Below are 18,795 nucleotides of genomic sequence, written 5' to 3'. Positions count from 1 at the left end.
ACTACTGAGGCCCCTACTACCACTGAGGCTCCTACTACCACTGAGGCTCCAACAACCACTGAGGCTCCAACAACCACTGAGGCCCCAACAACCACTGAGATTCCTACTACCACTGAGGCCCCAACAACCACTGAGGCTCCTACTACCACAGAAGCCCAAACAACCACTGAGACTCCAACTACCACTGAAGCCCCAACAACCACTGAGGCTCCTACTACCACTGAGGCCCCGACAACCACTGAGGCTCCTACTACCACTGAGGCCCCAACAACCACTCAGGCTCCAACAACCACTGAGGCTCCAACAACCACTGAGGCTCCTACTACCACTGAGGCCCCAACAACCACTGAGGCCCCAACAACCACTGTGGCTCCTACTACCACTGAAGCCCTAACAACCACTGAGGCCCCAACAACCACTGAGGCTCCAACAAGCACTGAGGCTCCTACTACCACTGATGCCGCAACAACCACTGAGGCTCCTACTACCACTGAGGCCCCAACAACCACTGTGGCTCCTACTACCACTGAAGCCCCAACAACCACTGAGGCCCCAACAACCACTGAGGCTCCTACTACCACTGAGGCCCCAACAACTACTGAAGCCCCAACAACCACTGAGGCCCCAACAACCACTGAGGCTCCTACTACTACTGAGGCCCCAACAACCACTGAAGCTGCCACAACTACTGCAGCTCCCAATACCACTGAGGCCCTAACAACCACTGCAGCTCCAAGAACCACTGAGGCTCCTACTACCACGGAGGCCCCAACAACCACTGAGGCTCCAACTACCACTGAGGCCCCAACGACCACTGAGGCCCCAACAACCACAGAAGCTCCTACTACCACTGAGGCCCCAACAACCACTGAGGTTCCTACAACCACTGAGGCCCCAACAACCACTGAGGCTCCTACTACCACTGAGGCTCCAACAACCACTGAGGCTCCTACTACCACTGAGGCCCCAACAACCACTGAGGCTCCTACTACCACTGAGGCCCCAACAACCACTGAGTCCCTAACAACTACAGAGGCTCCTACTACCACTGAGGCTCCTACTACCACTGAAGCCCCAACAACCACAGAGGCTCCTACTACCACTGAGGCCCCAACAACCACTGAGGTTCCTACAACCACTGAGGCCCCAACAACCACTGAGGCCCCAACAACCACTGAGGCCCCAACAACCACTGAAGCCCCAACAACCACTGAGGCCCCAACAACCACTGAAGCTCCTACTACCACTGAGGCCCCAACAACCACTGAAGCTCCTACTACCACTGAGGCCCCAACAACCACTGAGGCTCCTACTACCACAGAAGCCCAAACAACCACTGAGGCTCCTACTTCCACTGAGGCCCCAACAAGCACTGAAGCTCCTACTACCACTGAGGCTCCTACTACCACTGAGGCCCCAACAACCACTGAGGCTCCTACTTCCACTGAGGCCCCAACAAGCACTGAGGCTCCTACTACCACTGAGGCTCCTACTACCACTGAAACCCCAACAACCACTGAAGCTCCTACTACTACTGAGGCCCCTACTACCACTGAGGCTCCTACTACCACTGAAATCCCAACAACCACTGAAGCTCCTACTACTACTGAGGCCCCTACTACCACTGAGGCTCCTACTACCACTAAGGTCCCGACAACCACTGAGGCTCCAACTACCACTGAGGCTCCTACTACCACTGAGGCCCCAACAACCACTGAGGCTCCTACTACCACTGAGGCCCCAACAACCACTGAGGCTCCTACTTCCACTGAGGCCCCAACAAGCACTGAGGCTCCTACTACCACTGAGGCTCCTACTACCACTGAAACCCCAACAACCACTGAAGCTCCTACTACTACTGAGGCCCCTACTACCACTGAGGCTCCTACTACCACTGAAATCCCAACAACCACTGAAGCTCCTACTACTACTGAGGCCCCTACTACCACTGAGGCTCCTACTACCACTAAGGTCCCGACAACCACTGAGGCTCCAACTACCACTGAGGCTCCTACTACCACTGAGGCCCCAACAACCACTGAGGCTCCAACAACCACTGAGGCCCCAACAACCACTGAGACTCCAACTACCACTGAAGCCCTAACAACCACTGAAGCTCCTACTACTACTGAGGCCCCTACTACCACTGAGGCTCCTACTACCACTGAGGCTCCAACAACCACTGAGGCTCCAACAACCACTGAGGCCCCAACAACCACTGAGATTCCTACTACCACTGAGGCCCCAACAACCACTGAGGCTCCTACTACCACAGAAGCCCAAACAACCACTGAGACTCCAACTACCATTGAAGCCCCAACAACCACTGAGGCTCCTACTACCACTGAGGCCCCGACAACCACTGAGGCTCCAACTACCACTGAGGCTCCTACTACCACTGAGGCCCCAACAACCACTGAGGCTCCAACAACCACTGAGGCTCCAACAACCACTGAGGCTCCTACTACCACTGAGGCCCCAACAACCACTGAGGCCCCAACAACCACTGTGGCTCCTACTACCACTGAAGCCCCAACAACCACTGAGGCCCCAACAACCACTGAGGCTCCAACAAGCACTGAGGCTCCTACTACCACTGATGCCGCAACAACCACTGAGGCTCCTACTACCACTGAGGCCCCAACAACCACTGTGGCTCCTACTACCACTGAAGCCCCAACAACCACTGAGGCCCCAACAACCACTGTGGCTCCTACTACCACTGAGGCCCCAACAACTACTGAAGCCCCAACAACCACTGAGGCCCCAACAACCACTGAGGCTCCTACTACTACTGAGGCCCCAACAACCACTGAAGCTGCCACAACTACTGCAGCTCCCACTACCACTGAGGCCCTAACAACCACTGCAGCTCCAATAACCACTGAGGCTCCTACTACCACGGAGGCCCCAACAACCACTGAGGCTCCAACTACCACTGAGGCCCCAACTACCACTGAGGCCCCAACAACCACAGAAGCTCCTACTACCACTGAGGCCCCAAACACCACTGAGATTCCTACAACCACTGAGGCCCCAACAACCACTGAGGCTCCTACTACCACTGAGGCTCCAACAACCACTGAGGCTCCTACTACCACTGAGGCCCCAACAACCACTGAGGCTCCTACTACCACTGAGGCCCCAACAACCACTGAGTCCCTAACAACTACAGAGGCTCCTACTACCACTGAGGCTCCTACTACCACTGAAGCCCCAACAACCACAGAGGCTCCTACTACCACTGAGGCCCCAACAACCACTGAGGTTCCTACAACCACTGAGGCCCCAAAAACCACCGAGGCCCCAACAACCACTGAGGCCCCAACAACCACTGAGGCTCCTACTACCACTGAGGCCCCAACAACCACTGAAGCTCCTACTACCACTGAGGCCCCAATAACCACTGAAGCTCCTACTACCACTGAGGCCCCAACAACCACTGAGGCTCCTACTACCACAGAAGCCCAAACAACCACTGAGGCTCCTACTTCCACTGAGGCCCCAACAAGCACTGAAGCTCCTACTACCACTGAGGCTCCTACTACCACTGAGGCCCCAACAACCACTGAGGCTCCTACTACCACTGAGTCCCCAACAACCACAGAGGCTCCTACTACCACTGAGGCCCCAACAACCACTGAGGCTCCTACTACCACTGAGGCCCCAACAACCACTGAGGCTCCTACTACCACTGAGTCCCCAACAACCACAGAGGCTCCTACTACCACTGAGGCCCCAACAACCACTGAGGTTCCTAGAACCACTGAGGCCCCAACAACCACTGAGGCTCCTACTACCACTGAGGCCCCAACAACCACTGAGGCTCCAACAACCACAGAGGCTCCTACTACCACTGAGGCCCCAACAACCACTGAGGCTCCTACTAGCCCTGAGGCCCCAACAACCACTGAGTCCCCAACAACTACAGAGGCTCCTACTACCACTGAGGCCCCAACAACCACTGAGGCTCCTACTACCACTGAGGCCCCAACAACCACAGAGGCTCCTACTACCACTGAGGCCCCAACAACCACTGAGGTTCCTACAACCACTGAGGCCCCAACAACCACTGAGGCTCCTACTACCACTGAGGCTCCAACAACCTCTGAGGCTCCTACTACCACTGAGGCCCCAACAACCACTGAGGCTCCTACTACCACTGAGGCCCCAACAACCACTGAAGCTCCTACTACCACTGAGGCCCCAGCAACCACTGAGGCTCCTACTACAACTGAGGCTCCAACAACCTCTGAGTCTCCTACTACCACAGAAGCCCAAACAACCACTGAGGCTCCTACTTCCACTGAGGCCCCAACAACCACTGAGGCTCCTACTACCACTGAGGCCCTAACAACCACTGAAGCTCCTACTACCACTGATGCCCCAACAACCACTGAGGCTCCTACTACCACTGAGGCCCCAACAACCACTGAAGCTCCTACTACCACTGAGGCCCCAACAACCACTGAGGCTCCTACTACCACTGAGGCCCCAACAACCACTGAGGCCCCAACAACCACTGAAGCCCCCAAAACCACTGAGGCCCCAACAACCACTGAAGCTCCTACTACCACTGAGGCCCCAACAACCACTGAGACTCCAACAACCACTGAGGCTCCAACAACCACTGAAGCTCCTAGTACCACTGAGGCTCCTACTACCACAGAAGCCAAAACAACCACTGAGGCTCCTACTTCCACTGAGGCCCCAACAAGCACTAAGGCTCCTACTACCACTGAGGCTCCTACTACCACTGAAACCCCAACAACCACTGAAGCTCCTACTACTACTGAGGCCCCTACTACTACTGAGGCTCCTACTACCACTGAAACCCCAACAACCACTGAAGCTCCTACTACTACTGAGGCCCATACTACCACTGAGGCTCCTACTACCACTAAGGTCCCGACAACCACTGAGGCTCCAACTACCACTGAGGCTCCTACTACCACTGAGGCCCCTACAACCACTGAGGCTCCAACAACCACTGAGGCCCCAACAACAACTGAGACTCCAACTACCACTGAAGCCCCAACAACCACTGAAGCTCCTACTACTACTGAGGCCCCTACTACCACTGAGGCTCCTACTACCACTGAGGCCCCAACAACCACTAAGGCTCCAACAACCACTGAGGCCCCAACAACCACTGAGACTCCTACTACCACTGAAGCCCTAACAACCACTGAGGCTCCTACTACCACAGAAGCCCAAACAACCACTGAGACTCCAACAACCACCGAGGCCCCAACAACCACTGAGGCTCCTACTACCACTGAGGCCCCGACAACCACTGAGGCTCCAACTACCACTGAGGCTCCTACTACCACCAAGGCCCCAACAACCACTGAGGCTCCAACAACCACTGAGGCTCCAACAACCACTGAGGCTCCAACAACCACTGAGGCTCCTACTACCACTGAGGCCCCAACAACCACTGAGGCCCCAACAACCACTGTGGCTCCTACTACCACTGAAGCCCCAACAACCACTGAGGCCCCAACAACCACTGAGGCCCCAACAACCACTGAGGCTCCTACTACCACTGATGCCGCAACAACCGCAACAACCACTGAGGCTCCTACTACCACTGAGGCCCCAACAACCACTGTGGCTCCTACTACCACTGAGGCTCCAACAACCACTGAGGCTCCAACAACCACTGAGGCTCCTACTACCACTGAGGCCCCAACAACCACTGAGGCCCCAACAACCACTGTGGCTCCTACTACCACTGAAGCCCCAACAACCACTGAGGCCCCAACAACCACTGAGGCTCCAACAACCACTGAGGCTCCTACTACCACTGAGGCCCCAACAACCACTCAGGCTCCTACTACCACTGAGGCCCCAACAACCACTGTGGCTCCTACTACCACTGAGGCCCCAACAACCACAGAGGCTCCTACTACCACTGAGGCTCCTACTACCACTGAAGCCCCAACAACCACTGAGGCCCCAACAACCACTGAGGCTCCAACAACCACTGAGGCTCCTTCTACCACTGATGCCGGAACAACCACTGAGGCTCCTACTACCACTGAGGCCCCAACAACCACTGTGGCTCCTACTACCACTGAAGCCCCAACAACCACTGAGGCCCCAACAACCACAGAGGCTCCTACTACCACTGAAGTCCCAACAACTACTGGAGCCCCAATAACCACTGAGGCACCAACAACCACTGAGGCTCCTACTACCACGGAGGCCCCAACAACCACTGAGGCTCCTACTACCACTGAGGCCCAAACAACTACTGAAGGTGCTCCAAATACTTAATACTATATTTCTTTATTTTTGTCAGTATAGTTTATTTTAAAACTTATTAGTTTATTTTATTCGTTTTTCTTTTATTATTATTATTTGCATAGTAGGTTCCATAATATCACTCTCTTAATTTTTTAAAAATCTTTTTATGTAATGAAACTTAACAGTGGGTTCAGTGAATTGTTAAGGGATGTCTTTTATCATATTATTTTTTCTTCGAAAAGTAAACCATTGATTGTTGACACAAGAGTCCAACTCTGAAGGACGATCTTGAGAAAAACTATCTAGCGCCTCATTCCACACAGGACCAACAATACAACAGCACGAATGGCTGCTGAAGACCTGTCTGGGAACTCTCTGTCTCGCTTTCATTTCTTCCTCTCAACTCACTCTCATCTTCTCTCATTCACTCGCTCTATCTCTCTTTCCCTCTATTTCTATCTTTCTCTCACCCACCTCTCTCTCCCTCTCAACTCTTTCTCTGGCCCACCTCTCTCTCTCTCGTTCATTTCTCTCTCTCGTTTTTCCCTCTCTACATCTTTTTTTTTCTCTCTCTCTGTCCCATCTACCTCTTTCTATCGCTTTTCTTCCACCTCACCTCTTTTTCTTTCGGTTTCTTTTGCCCTGCACCCTCTCTCTACTCTCTCACTCTCTGTTTAATACATCCACCCAACCCTCTTTGTCTGCCTGTCTCTCATTTGGTTTCCTTGGGTAGTAATGCCATGTTAAATGTGCTTCTTTACAAGAAAATAAAGACAGGACATTTCCTTTTTCCGGGTTTTGGAAAAAGGAAACACTATAAACAGATGAGCACAAGAAGCATAAACTACAGAAATTGGTCATCACAGTTTTTGGATTGTCCTGGTGGTAAAATTGTATAGGTTATCATTCTCGTTATGGAGAAAACTTTTTCTGTGCTTGTGTCATTTACACTAGTCCCATTTAAGTATCGATATATATATATATATATATATATATATATATATATATATATATATATATATATGTGTGTGTGTCTGTGTGTGTGTGTGTGTGTGTGTGTGTGTGTGTGTGTGTGTGTGTGTGTGTGTATTAGTTTATATATACATTATTAGCTTAATATGAAAGCTTTATTTAACTTGATTCATTTTACAAGACTTCTCTTAAAATGGTAATGTTCACTGATATCAAAGCCACATGTTCAATCTTTAACTATATATAACTATATACACAATAAAAGCTTATTTAGAATTTAGAAATAAATTCCTCTTATTATTTTATTAAGATATGAGCATGGCTAGGCTTTTCTGATGATAAAATAAGCTCAAAACACACGGATTTCAGGCTGGTTTTCAGGCTCATGTGGGCGGAGTTTAAACGATGACGTAAAGTAGCGAACGCGGCGCCAAAACCCGGGACGCCAATCCCAGGTGTTGGAAAAGAGTCCAAGGAGTTCGTAGTTTCTTTGGTCTAAGAGAGACGGTTTAAACCATCCCGGTCCATTGGGTCTGCTGTAAAGGACACGTTTTCAGACTTTACACAGAAACCAAGACATCAGGCGCATGTTATAAATCAAGACATTCTAATGCTATACCATATTGTGTCAAAGTGTTTTTTCTGTTGCGTAGAAAAACCGTGAACGCAAAAGCTAACCACAGCTTGTTAAAGGAGAGGCAGCCGTCGTACGAGCGCGTAGTTGACGGAGGGCGAAATGAGCATATGCTTATAAATACATTTTTACACTGCAAATATATATTTATGCATATATTTATGACAGGATATATGCGCACACACACTCATGTGTGTATGTGCGTTTAGGTATATATAGATATGTATTAAAATATCATACAAATACGTGTTTAAAATTTACGTCACAAACCTCTGTTACGAGCAATTAACTTTCGTTCCCTTGGAAAGAAAAAATATACACTTTTATCTATAGAGATTCACAGTCATCACATCTTTTCAACATGGCTTATATATATACATACATACATACATACATATATATATATATTATATATATATATATATATTATATACATATATATATATATATATATATATATATATATATATATATATATGTATATGTGTGTGTGTGTGTGTGTGTGTGTGTGTGTGTGTGTGTGTGTGTGTGTGTGTGTGTGTGTGTGTGTGTGTGTGGGTATGTATATAAATCATATAGTTGTCTATTACTTATTAATTAAGAAATATAAGTATAATCTAGAATACGAGTCTAACTGAAATTTTCCGAATTCATGTTACCCTGTCTGAACAGAACCTTAATTAAAGATAGCACTGCCACCACTACCTCTTTGTAAGAGTAGAGACACTCTTAGTAACCATTCACTTAGTAATAAAAGGAATGATATAAACACAGTTGTTACTCCAATTTACTAACAAATATCCAAATCAAATAAATGTAATCAAGTAAAATATGCACATTGAGACATTGCACCTGCTCATAGAGGCGCTACAGTCACAAGAATCAAAAATTGTGCACAAGCCCTTACCGAAAGACATGTTTGAGTCCATCGCAGTCAATTAGCGATCCGCCTCCCCTCGCTTCTAGGTGATATCTAACCCCCCTGAGGCACTCCGCCTCAGGCTGGTCCCGCAACTTCACTAGAGTTCGTTGCTCTCCATGTCGATTCCTTTACAGTACGACAATGTTTATATAAGAATTCACATATCAGTGTATGTTTCTATATATATATACATATATATATATATATATATATATATATATATATATATATATATATATATATATATATATATATATGTCAATTTCTAAATTGTATTCATATATGATGACATGCGTTTGTTTATATTGAAAACGTATTGATAAAAGTTCAACTTCTCTCATAGCATCAACATCAACTCAAACAACCATTATCTCCTCGACCACAACTTCAAATGAAGCCCAAACAACTACTGTAGCTCCTACTACCACTGAGGGCACGACAACCACTGAGGTTTTTACTACCACTGAGGCCCCAACAACCACTGAGGCTCCTACTACCTCTGAAACCACAACAACTGAGGCTCCTACTACCACTGAAGCCCCTACTACCACTGAAGCACCAACAACCACTGAGGCTCCTACAACCTCTGAAGCCCCAACAACTGAGGCTCCTACTACCACTGAGGCTCAAAAAACCACTGAGGTTCTTACAACCACTGAGGCCCCAACAACCACTGAGGCTCCTACTACCACTGAGGCCCCAACAACCACTGAGGCTCCTACTACCACTGACGCCCCAACAACCACTGAAGCTGCCACAACCACTGCGCCTCCAACTACCACTGAGGCTCCAACTACCACTGAGGCTCCTACTACCACTGAGGCCCCAACAACCACTGAGGCTTCTACTACCACTGACACCCCAACAACCACTGAGGCTCCTACTACCACTGACGCCCCAACAACAACTGAAGCTGCCACAACCACTGCACCGCCAACTACCACTGAGGCCCCAACAACCACTGGAGCTCCTACTACTACTGAGGCTCCAACAACCACTGAAGCTCCTACTACCACTGAGGCCCCAATAACCACTAAAACTCCTACTACTACTGAGGCTCCAACAACCACTGAGGCTCCTACTACCACTGAGGCCCCAACAACCACTGAGGCTCCTACTACCACTGAGGCCCCAAACACCACTGAAGCTCCTACTACCACTCAGGCCCCAACAACCACTGAGGCCCCAACAACCACTGAGGCTCCTACTACCACTGAGGCCCCAACAACCACTGAGACCCCAACAACCACTGAGGCTACTACTACTACTGAGGCCCCAACAACCACTGAAGCTCCTACTACTACTGAGGCTCCAACAACCACCGAGGCTCCTACTACCACTGAGGCCTCAACAACCACTGAGGCTCCTACTACCACTGAGGCCCCAACAACCACTGAGGCTCCTACTACCACTGAGGCTCCTATTACCACTGATGCCCCAACAACCACTGAGGCTCTTACTACGACTGAGGCCCCAACAACCACTGAGGCTCCTACTACAACTGAGGCCCCAACAACCACTGAAGCTCCTACCACTGAGGCCCCAACAACCACGGAGGCTCCTACTACAACTGAGGCCCCAACAACCACTGAAGCTCCTACTACCACTGAGGCCCCAACAACCACGGAGGCTCCTACTACCTCTGAAACCCCAACAACCACTGAGGCTCCTACTACCACTGGGGCCCCAACAACTACTGAAGCTCCTACTACTACTGAGGCTCCAACTACCACTGAAATTCCTACTACCACTGAGGCCCCAACAACCACTGAGGCTCCTACTACAACTGAGGCCCCAACAACCACTGAAGCTCCTACTACCACTGAGGCCCCAACAACCACTGAGGCTCCTACTACCTCTGAAGCCCCAACAACCACTGAGGCTCCTACTACCACTGAGGCCCCAACAACCACGGAGGCTCCTACTACCTCTGAAGCCCCAACAACCACTGAGGCTCCTACTACCACTGAGGCTCCAACAACCACTGAGGCTCCTACTACCACTGACGCCCCAACAACAACTGAAGCTGCCACAACCACTGCACCTCCAACTACCACGGAGGCCCCAACAACCAATGAAGCTCCTACAACTACTGAGGCTCCTACTACCACTGAGGCCCCAACAACCACTGAGGCTCCTGCTACCACTGAGGCCCCAACAACCACTGAAGCTCCTACTACTACTGAGGCTCCAACAACCACTGAAGCTCCTACTACCACTGAGGCCCCAACAACCACTGAGGCCCTAACAACCACTGAGGCTCCTACTACCACTGAGGCCCCAACAACCACTGAGGCTCCTACTACCACTGGAGCCCCAAGAACCACTGAGGCTCCAACTACCACTGAGGCCCCAACAACCACTGAGGCCCCAACAACCACCGAGGCACCTACTACCACTGAGGCTCCTACTACCACTGAGGCCCCAACAACCACTGAGGCTCCTACTACCACTGAGGCCCCAACAACCACTGAGGCCCCAACAACCACCGAGGCACCTACTACCACTGAGGCTCCTACTACCACTGAGGCCCCAACAACCACTGAAGCTCCTACTACCACTCAGGCCCCAACAACCACTGAAGCTCCTACTACCACCGAGGCACCTACTACCACTGAGGCCCCAACAACCACTGAGGCTCCTACTACCACTGAGGCTCCTATTACCACTGAGGCCCCAACAACCACTGAGGCCCCAACAACCACTGAGGCTCCTACTACCACTGAGGCTCCTACTACCACTCAGGCCCAAACAACCACTGAGGCTCCTACTACCACTGAAGCCCAAACAACCCCTGAGGCCGCAACAACCACTGAGGCTCCTACTACCACTGAGGCTCTTACTACCACTGAGACTCCAACAACCACTGAGGCTCTTACTACCACTGAGGCTGCAACAACCACTGAGGCTACTACCACAGAGGCCCCAACAACCACTGAGGCTCCAACTACCACTGAGACTCCAACAACCACTGAGGCTCTTACTACCACTGAGGCTGCAACAACCACTGAGACTTCTACAACCACAGAAGCCCCAACAACCACTGAAGCTCCTACTACCACTGAGGCTCCAACAACCACTGAGGCTCCTACTACCACTGAGGCCCCAACAACCACACAGGCTCCTACTACCACTGAGGCTCCTACTACCACTGAGGCCCCAACAACTGAGGCTCCTACTACCACTGAAGCCCCAACAACCACTGAGGCTCCTACTACCACTGAGGCTCTAACAACCACTGAGGCTTCTACTACCACTGAGGCCCCCAAAACCACTGAGGCCCTAACAACCAGTGAGGCCCCAACAACCACTGAGACTCCAACAACCACTGAGGCTCCTACTACCACTGAAGCCCCAACAACCACTGCAGCTCCAACTACCTCATGGGCTCCAACAACTACAGAGGCTCCTACTACCACTGAGACTCCAACAACCACTGAGGCTCCTACTACCACTGAGGCCCCAACAACCACTGAGGCTCCTACTACCACTGAGGCCCCAACAACCACTGAGGCCCCAACAACCACTGAAGCTCCTACTACCACTCAGGCCCCAACAACTACTGAGGCTCCTACTACCACTGAGGCTCCAACAACCACTGAGGCCCCTACTACAACTGAAGCCCCAACAACCACTGAAGCTCCTACTACCACTGAGGCCCCAACAACCTCTGACGCTCCTACTACCACTGAGGCCCCAACAACCACTGAATCTCCTACTACCACTGAGGCCCCAACAACCACTGAGGCTCCTACTACCACTGAGGCTCCTACTACCACTGAGTCCCCAACAACCACTGAAGCTCCTACTACCACTGAGGCCCCAACAACCACTGAGGCTCCTACTACCACTGAGGCTCCAACAACCACCGAGGCTCCTACTACCTCTGAAGCCCCAACAACCACTGAGGCTCCTACTACTACTGAGGCCCCAACAACCACTGAGGCTCCTACTACCACTGAGGCTCCTACTACCACTGAGGCTCCTACTACCACTGAGGCTCCTACAACAACTGATGCCCCAACAACCACTGAGGCTCCTACTACCACTGAGGCCCCAACAACAACTGAAGCTCCTACTACTACTGAGGCTCCAACTACCACTGAAGTTCCTACTACCACTGAGGCCCCAACAACCACGGAGGCTCCTACTACAACTGAGGCTCCAACAACCACTGAAGGTCCTACTACCACTGAGGCCCCAACAACTACGGAGGCTCCTACTACCTCTGAAGCCCCAACAACCACTGAGGCTCCTACTACCACTGAGGCCCCAACAACTACTGAAGCTCCTACTACTACTGAGGCTCCAACTACCACTGAAGTTCCTACTACCACTGAGGCCCCAACAACCACTGAGGCTCCTACTACCACTGAGGCCCCAACAACCACTGAGGTTCCTACAACCACTGAGGCCCCAACTACCACTGAGGCTCCTACTACCACTGAGGGTCCAACAACCTCTGAGGCTCCTACTACCACTGAGGCCCCAACAACCACTGAGGCTCCTACTACCACTGAGACCCCAACAACCACTGAGGCTCCTACTACCACTGAGCCCCCAACAACCACTGAGGCCCCTACTACTACTGAAGCCCCAACAACCACTGAGGCTCCTACTACCACTGAGGCCCCAACAACAACTGAAACTCCTACTACCACTGAGGCCCCAACAACCACTGACGCTCCTACTACCACTGAGGCCCCAACAACCACTGAGGCCCCTACTACAACTGAAGCCCCAACAACCACTGAAGCTCCTACTACCACTGAGGCCCCAACAACCACTGACGCTCCTACTACCACTGAGGCCCCAACAACCACTGAATCTCCTACTACCACTGAGGCCTCAACAACCACTGAAGCTCCTACTACCACTGGGGCCCCAACAACCACTGAAGCTCCTACTACCACTGAGGCCCCAACAACCACTGAAGCTCCTACTACCACTGAGGCCCCAACAACCACTGAGGCTCCTGCTACCACTGAGGCCCCAACAACCACTGAGGCTCCTACTACCACTGAGGCCCCAACAACCACTGAGGCTCCTACTACCACTGGAGCCCCAACAACCAGTGAGGCTCCTACTACCACTGAGGCCCCAACAACCACTGAGGCCCCAACAACCACCAAGGAACCTACTACCACTGAGGCTCCTACTACCAATGAGGCCCCAACAACCAGTGAGGCTCCTACTACCACTGAGGCCCCAACAACCACTGAGGCCCCAACAACCACCGAGGCACCTACTACCACTGAGGCTCCTACTACCACTGAGGCTCCAACAACCACTGAGGCTCCTACTACCACTGAGGCCCCAACAACCACTGAGGCCCCAACAACCACTGAGGCCCCAACAACCACCGAGGCACCTACTACCACTGAGGTTCCTACTACCACTGAGGCCCCAAGAACCACTGAAGCTCCTACTACCACTGAGGCCCCAACAACCACTGACGCTCCTACTACCACTGAGGCCCCAACAACCACTGAAGCTCCTACTACCACTCAGGCCCCAACAACCACTGAGGCTCCTACTACCACTCAGGCTCCAACAACCACTGAGGCTCCTGCTACCACTGAGGCCCCAACAACCACTGAGGCTCCTACTACCACTGGAGCCCCAACAACCACTGAGGCTCCTACTACCACTGAGTCCCCAACAACCACTGAGGCCCCAACAACCACCGAGGCACCTACTACCACTGAGGCTCCTACTACCCCTGAGGCCCCAACAACCACTGAGGCTCCTACTACCACTGAGGCCCCAACAACCACTGAGGCCCCAACAACCACCGAGGCACGTACTACCACTGAGGCTCCTACTACCACTGAGGCCCCAACAAGCACTGAAGCTCCTACTACCACTCAGGCCCCAACAACCACCGAGGCCCCAACAACCACTGAGGCTCCAACAACCACCGAGGCACCTACTACTGAGGCCCCAACAACCACTGAGGCTCCTACTACCACTGAGGCTCCTATTACCACTGAGGCCCCAACAACCACTGAGGCTCCTACTACCACTGAGGCTCCTACTACCACTCAGGCCCAAACAACCACTGAGGCTCCTACTACCACTGAAGCCCAAACAACCACTGAGGCCGCAACAACCACTGAGGCTCCTACTACCACTGAGGCTCTTACTACCACTGAGGCTCTTACTACCACTGAGGCTCTTACTACCACTGAGACTCCAACAACCACTGAGGCTCTTACTACCACTGAGGCTGCAACAACCACTGAGGCTACTACCACAGAGGCCCCAACAACCACTGAGGCTCCAACTACCACTGAGACTCCAACAACCACTGAGGCTCTTACTACCACTGAGGCTGCAACAACCACTGAGACTTCTACAACCACAGAAGCCCCAACAACCACTGAAGCTCCTACTACCACTGAGGCTCCAACAACCACTGAGGCTGCTACTACCACTGAGGCCCCAACAACCACACAGGCTCCTACTACCACTGAGACCCCAACAACTGAGGCTCCTACTACCACTGAGGCCCCAACAACTGAGGCTCCTACTACCACTGAAGCCCCAACAACCACTGAGGCTCCTACTACCACTGAGGCTCTAACAACCACTGAGGCTTCTACTACCACCGAGGCCCCAACAACCACTGAGGCCCCAACAACCACCGAGGCACCTACTACCACTGAGGCCCCAACAACCACTGAGGCTCCTACTACCACTGAGGCTCCTACTACCACTGAGGCCCCAACAACCACTGAGGCCCCAACAACCACTGAGGCTCCTACTACCACTGAGGCTCCTACTACCACTCAGGCCCAAACAACCACTGAGGCTCCTACTACCACTGAAGCCCAAACAACCACTGAGGCCGCAACAACCACTGAGGCTCCTTCTACCACTGAGGCTCTTACTACCACTGAGACTCCAACAACCACTGAGGCTCTTACTACCACTGAGGCCCCAACAACCACTGAGGCTACTACCACAGAGGCCCCAACAACCACTGAGGCTCCAACTACCACTGAGACTCCAACAACCACTGAGGCTCTTACTACTACTGAGGCTGCAACAACCACTGAGACTTCTACAACCACAGAAGCCCCAACAACCAGTGAAGCTCCTACTACCACTGAGGCTCCAACAACCACTGAGGCTCCTACTACCACTGAGGCCCCAACAACCACACAGGCTCCTACTACCACTGAGGCTCCTACTACCACTGAGGCCCCAACAACTGAGGCTCCTACTACCACTGAAGCCCCAACAACCACTGAGGCTCCTACTACCACTGAGGCTCTAACAACCACTGAGGCTTCTACTACCACTGAGGCCCCAACAACCACTGAGGCCCTAACAACCACTGAGGCCCCAACAACCACTGAGGCTCCAACAACCACTGAGGCTCCTACTACCACTAAGGCCCCAACAACCACTGAGGCTCCTACTACCACTGAAGCCCCAACAACCACTGCAGCTCCAACTACCACATGGACTCCAACAACTACAGAGGCTCCTACTACCACTGAGGCCCCAACAACCTCTGAGGCTCCTACTACCACTGAAGCTCTAACAACCACTGAGGCTCCAACAACCACTGAGGCTCCTACTACCACTGAGGCCCCAACAACCACTGAGGCCCCAACAACCACTGAAGCTCCTACTACCACTGAGGCCCCAACAACCACTGAGGCTCCTACTACCACTGAGGCTCCAACAACCACTGAGGCTCCTGCTACCACTGAGGCCCCAACAACCACTGAGGCTCCTACTACCACTGAGGCCCCAACAACCACTGAGGCTCCTACTACCACTAGAGCCCCAACAACCACTGAGGCTCCTACTACCACTGAGGCCCCAACAACCACTGAGGCCCCAACAACCACCGAGGCACCTACTACCACTGAGGCTCCTACTACCTTTGAGGCCCCAACAACCAGTGAGGCTCCTACTACCACTGAGGCCCCAACAACCACTGAGGCCCCAACAACCACCGAGGCACCTACTACCACTGAGGCTCCTACTACCACTCAGGCCCCAACAACCACTGAGGCTCCTACTACCACTGAGGCCCCAACAACCACCGAGGCCCCAACAACCACTGAGGCCCCAACAACCACCGAGGCACCTACTACCACTGAGGCCCCAACAACCAATGAGGCTCCTACTACCACTGAGGCTCCTACTACCACTGAGGCCCCAACAACCACTGAGGCCCCAACAACCACTGAGGCTCCTACTACCACTGAGGCTCCTACTACCACTCAGGCCCCAACAACCAATGAGGCTCCTACTACCACTGAAGCCCAAACAACCACTGAGGCCGCAACAACCACTGAGGCTCCTACTACCACTGAGGCTCTTACTACCACTGAGACTCCAACAACCACTGAGGCTCTTACTACCACTGAGGCTGCAACAACCACTGAGGCTACTATCACAGAGGCCCCAACAACCACTGAAGCTCCAACTACCACTGAGACTCCAACAACCACTGAGGCTCTTACTACCACTGAAGCTGCAACAACCACTGAGGCTTCTACAACCACAGAAGCCCCAACAACCACTGAAGCTCCTACTACCACTGAGGCTCCAACAACCACTGAGGCTCCTACTACTACTGAGGCCCCAACAACCACACAGGCTCCTACTACGACTGAGGCCCCAACAACTGAGGCTCCTACTACCACTGAAGCCCCAACAACCACTGAGGCTCCCACTACCACTGAGGCCCCAACAACCACTGAGGCCCTAACAACCACTGAGGCCCCAACAACCACTGAGGCTCCAACAACCACTGAGGCTCCTACTACCACTGAGGCCCCAACAACCACTGAGGCTCCTACTACCACTGAAGCCCCGACAACCACTGCAGCTCCAACTACCACATGGGCTCCAACAACTACAGAGGCTCCTACTACCACTGAGGCCCCAACAACCACTGAGGCTCCTACTACCACTGAGGCTCCTACTACCACTGAGGTCCCGACAACCACTGAGGCCCCAACAACTACTGAGGCTCCTACTACCACTGAGGCCCCAACAACCACTGAGGCCCCAACAACCACTGAGGCACCTACTACCACTGTCACCCCAACAACCACTGAGGCTCCTACTACCACTGAAGCCCCAACAACCACTGAAGCTGCCACAACTACTGCAGCTCCTACTACCACTGAGGCTCCAGCAAGCACTGAGGTTCCTACTACCACTGAGGTTGCCACAACTACTGCAGCTCCTACTACCACTGATTCCCCATCTACTACTGAGGCTCTTACTACCACTGATGTCCCAACAACCACTGAAGGTGCCACAATTATTTAATACTGTATTTCTTTATTTTTATCATTATTATTTTATTTTAAAAATTATTTTTGTTTATTCATTTATCTTTTATTATTATTATTATTATTTGCATGGTAGGTTCCATAATATCACTCTCTTAATCTTTTTATCTGTTTATGCACTGAAACTTAACAGTAGGTTCAGTGAATTGTTGAGGGATGTCTTTTATCATTTTATCTTTTTTATTAATATATTTTTTTTTTTTTTAAGGAAACCAATGATTGTAGGCACAAGAGTCCAACTCTGAAGGACGATCTTGAGGAAAACTATCTAGCACCTCATTCCACACAGGATCAACAATACAACAGCACGAATGGCGGAGTTTAAACGATGACGTAAAGTAGCGAACGCGGCGCCAAAACCCGGGACGCCAATCCCAGGTGTTGGAAAAGAGTCCAAGGAGTTCGTAGTTTCTTTGGTCTAAGAAAGACAGTTTAAACCATCCTGGTCCATTGGGTCCGCTGTAAGGGACACGTTTTCAGACTTTACACAGAAACCTAGACATCAGGCGCATTTTATAAATCAAGACTTATTCTAATACTATACCGTATTGTGTCAAAATGGTTTTCCCGTTGCATAGAAAAACCGTGAAAGCAAAAGCTAACCACAGCTTGTTAAAGGAGAGGCAGCCGTCGTACGAGCGCGTAGTTGACGGAGGGCGAATGAAGCATATACTTATAAATACATTTTT

At 51.8% G+C, this 18,795-nt stretch overlaps 2 protein-coding genes across 2 annotated transcripts in view; both read left to right on the top strand.

Annotated features, from left to right (window-relative positions):
- Nucleotides 1-6,282, top strand: part of LOC138862585 (mucin-2-like) — a 10,173-nt gene extending 3,891 nt beyond the window's left edge. The window contains exons 6-21 of the mRNA XM_070125018.1: nucleotides 1-27; nucleotides 82-243; nucleotides 622-801; nucleotides 946-1,089; nucleotides 1,252-1,369; nucleotides 1,595-1,719; nucleotides 1,972-2,169; nucleotides 2,206-2,367; nucleotides 2,764-3,357; nucleotides 3,394-3,753; nucleotides 3,844-3,987; nucleotides 4,204-4,347; nucleotides 4,600-4,717; nucleotides 4,853-5,085; nucleotides 5,140-5,301; nucleotides 5,959-6,282. The exon at nucleotides 1-27 is cut by the window's left edge and continues 206 nt beyond it. Of these exons, the coding sequence (XP_069981119.1) occupies nucleotides 1-27; nucleotides 82-243; nucleotides 622-801; nucleotides 946-1,089; nucleotides 1,252-1,369; nucleotides 1,595-1,719; nucleotides 1,972-2,169; nucleotides 2,206-2,367; nucleotides 2,764-3,357; nucleotides 3,394-3,753; nucleotides 3,844-3,987; nucleotides 4,204-4,347; nucleotides 4,600-4,717; nucleotides 4,853-5,085; nucleotides 5,140-5,301; nucleotides 5,959-6,282 (3,195 nt within the window). The remainder of the gene's footprint in view (nucleotides 28-81; nucleotides 244-621; nucleotides 802-945; nucleotides 1,090-1,251; nucleotides 1,370-1,594; nucleotides 1,720-1,971; nucleotides 2,170-2,205; nucleotides 2,368-2,763; nucleotides 3,358-3,393; nucleotides 3,754-3,843; nucleotides 3,988-4,203; nucleotides 4,348-4,599; nucleotides 4,718-4,852; nucleotides 5,086-5,139; nucleotides 5,302-5,958) is intronic.
- A 1,347-nt stretch (nucleotides 6,283-7,629) lies between these two features.
- Nucleotides 7,630-18,083, top strand: LOC138862584 (mucin-2-like). Its single transcript, XM_070125017.1, has 21 exons — nucleotides 7,630-7,634; nucleotides 7,878-7,941; nucleotides 8,721-8,775; nucleotides 8,860-8,913; nucleotides 9,124-9,494; nucleotides 9,567-9,890; nucleotides 10,179-10,535; nucleotides 10,734-10,931; nucleotides 11,022-11,165; nucleotides 11,490-11,864; nucleotides 11,988-12,437; nucleotides 12,870-12,995; nucleotides 13,158-13,553; nucleotides 13,770-13,895; nucleotides 14,526-14,774; nucleotides 14,973-15,449; nucleotides 15,684-15,932; nucleotides 16,164-16,307; nucleotides 17,136-17,471; nucleotides 17,544-17,723; nucleotides 17,778-18,083. The coding sequence occupies exons 1-21, from the start codon at nucleotides 7,630-7,632 to the stop codon at nucleotides 18,081-18,083; spliced, it is 4,986 nt and encodes a 1,661-aa protein (XP_069981118.1).
- Nucleotides 18,084-18,795: the final 712 nt, after the last annotated feature.

This window comes from Penaeus vannamei, chromosome 9 (assembly GCF_042767895.1).
Source record: "Penaeus vannamei isolate JL-2024 chromosome 9, ASM4276789v1, whole genome shotgun sequence".
Taxonomy (NCBI): Eukaryota; Metazoa; Arthropoda; class Malacostraca; order Decapoda; family Penaeidae; genus Penaeus; species Penaeus vannamei.
This window is presented reverse-complemented; position numbering and strand designations above follow the sequence as displayed.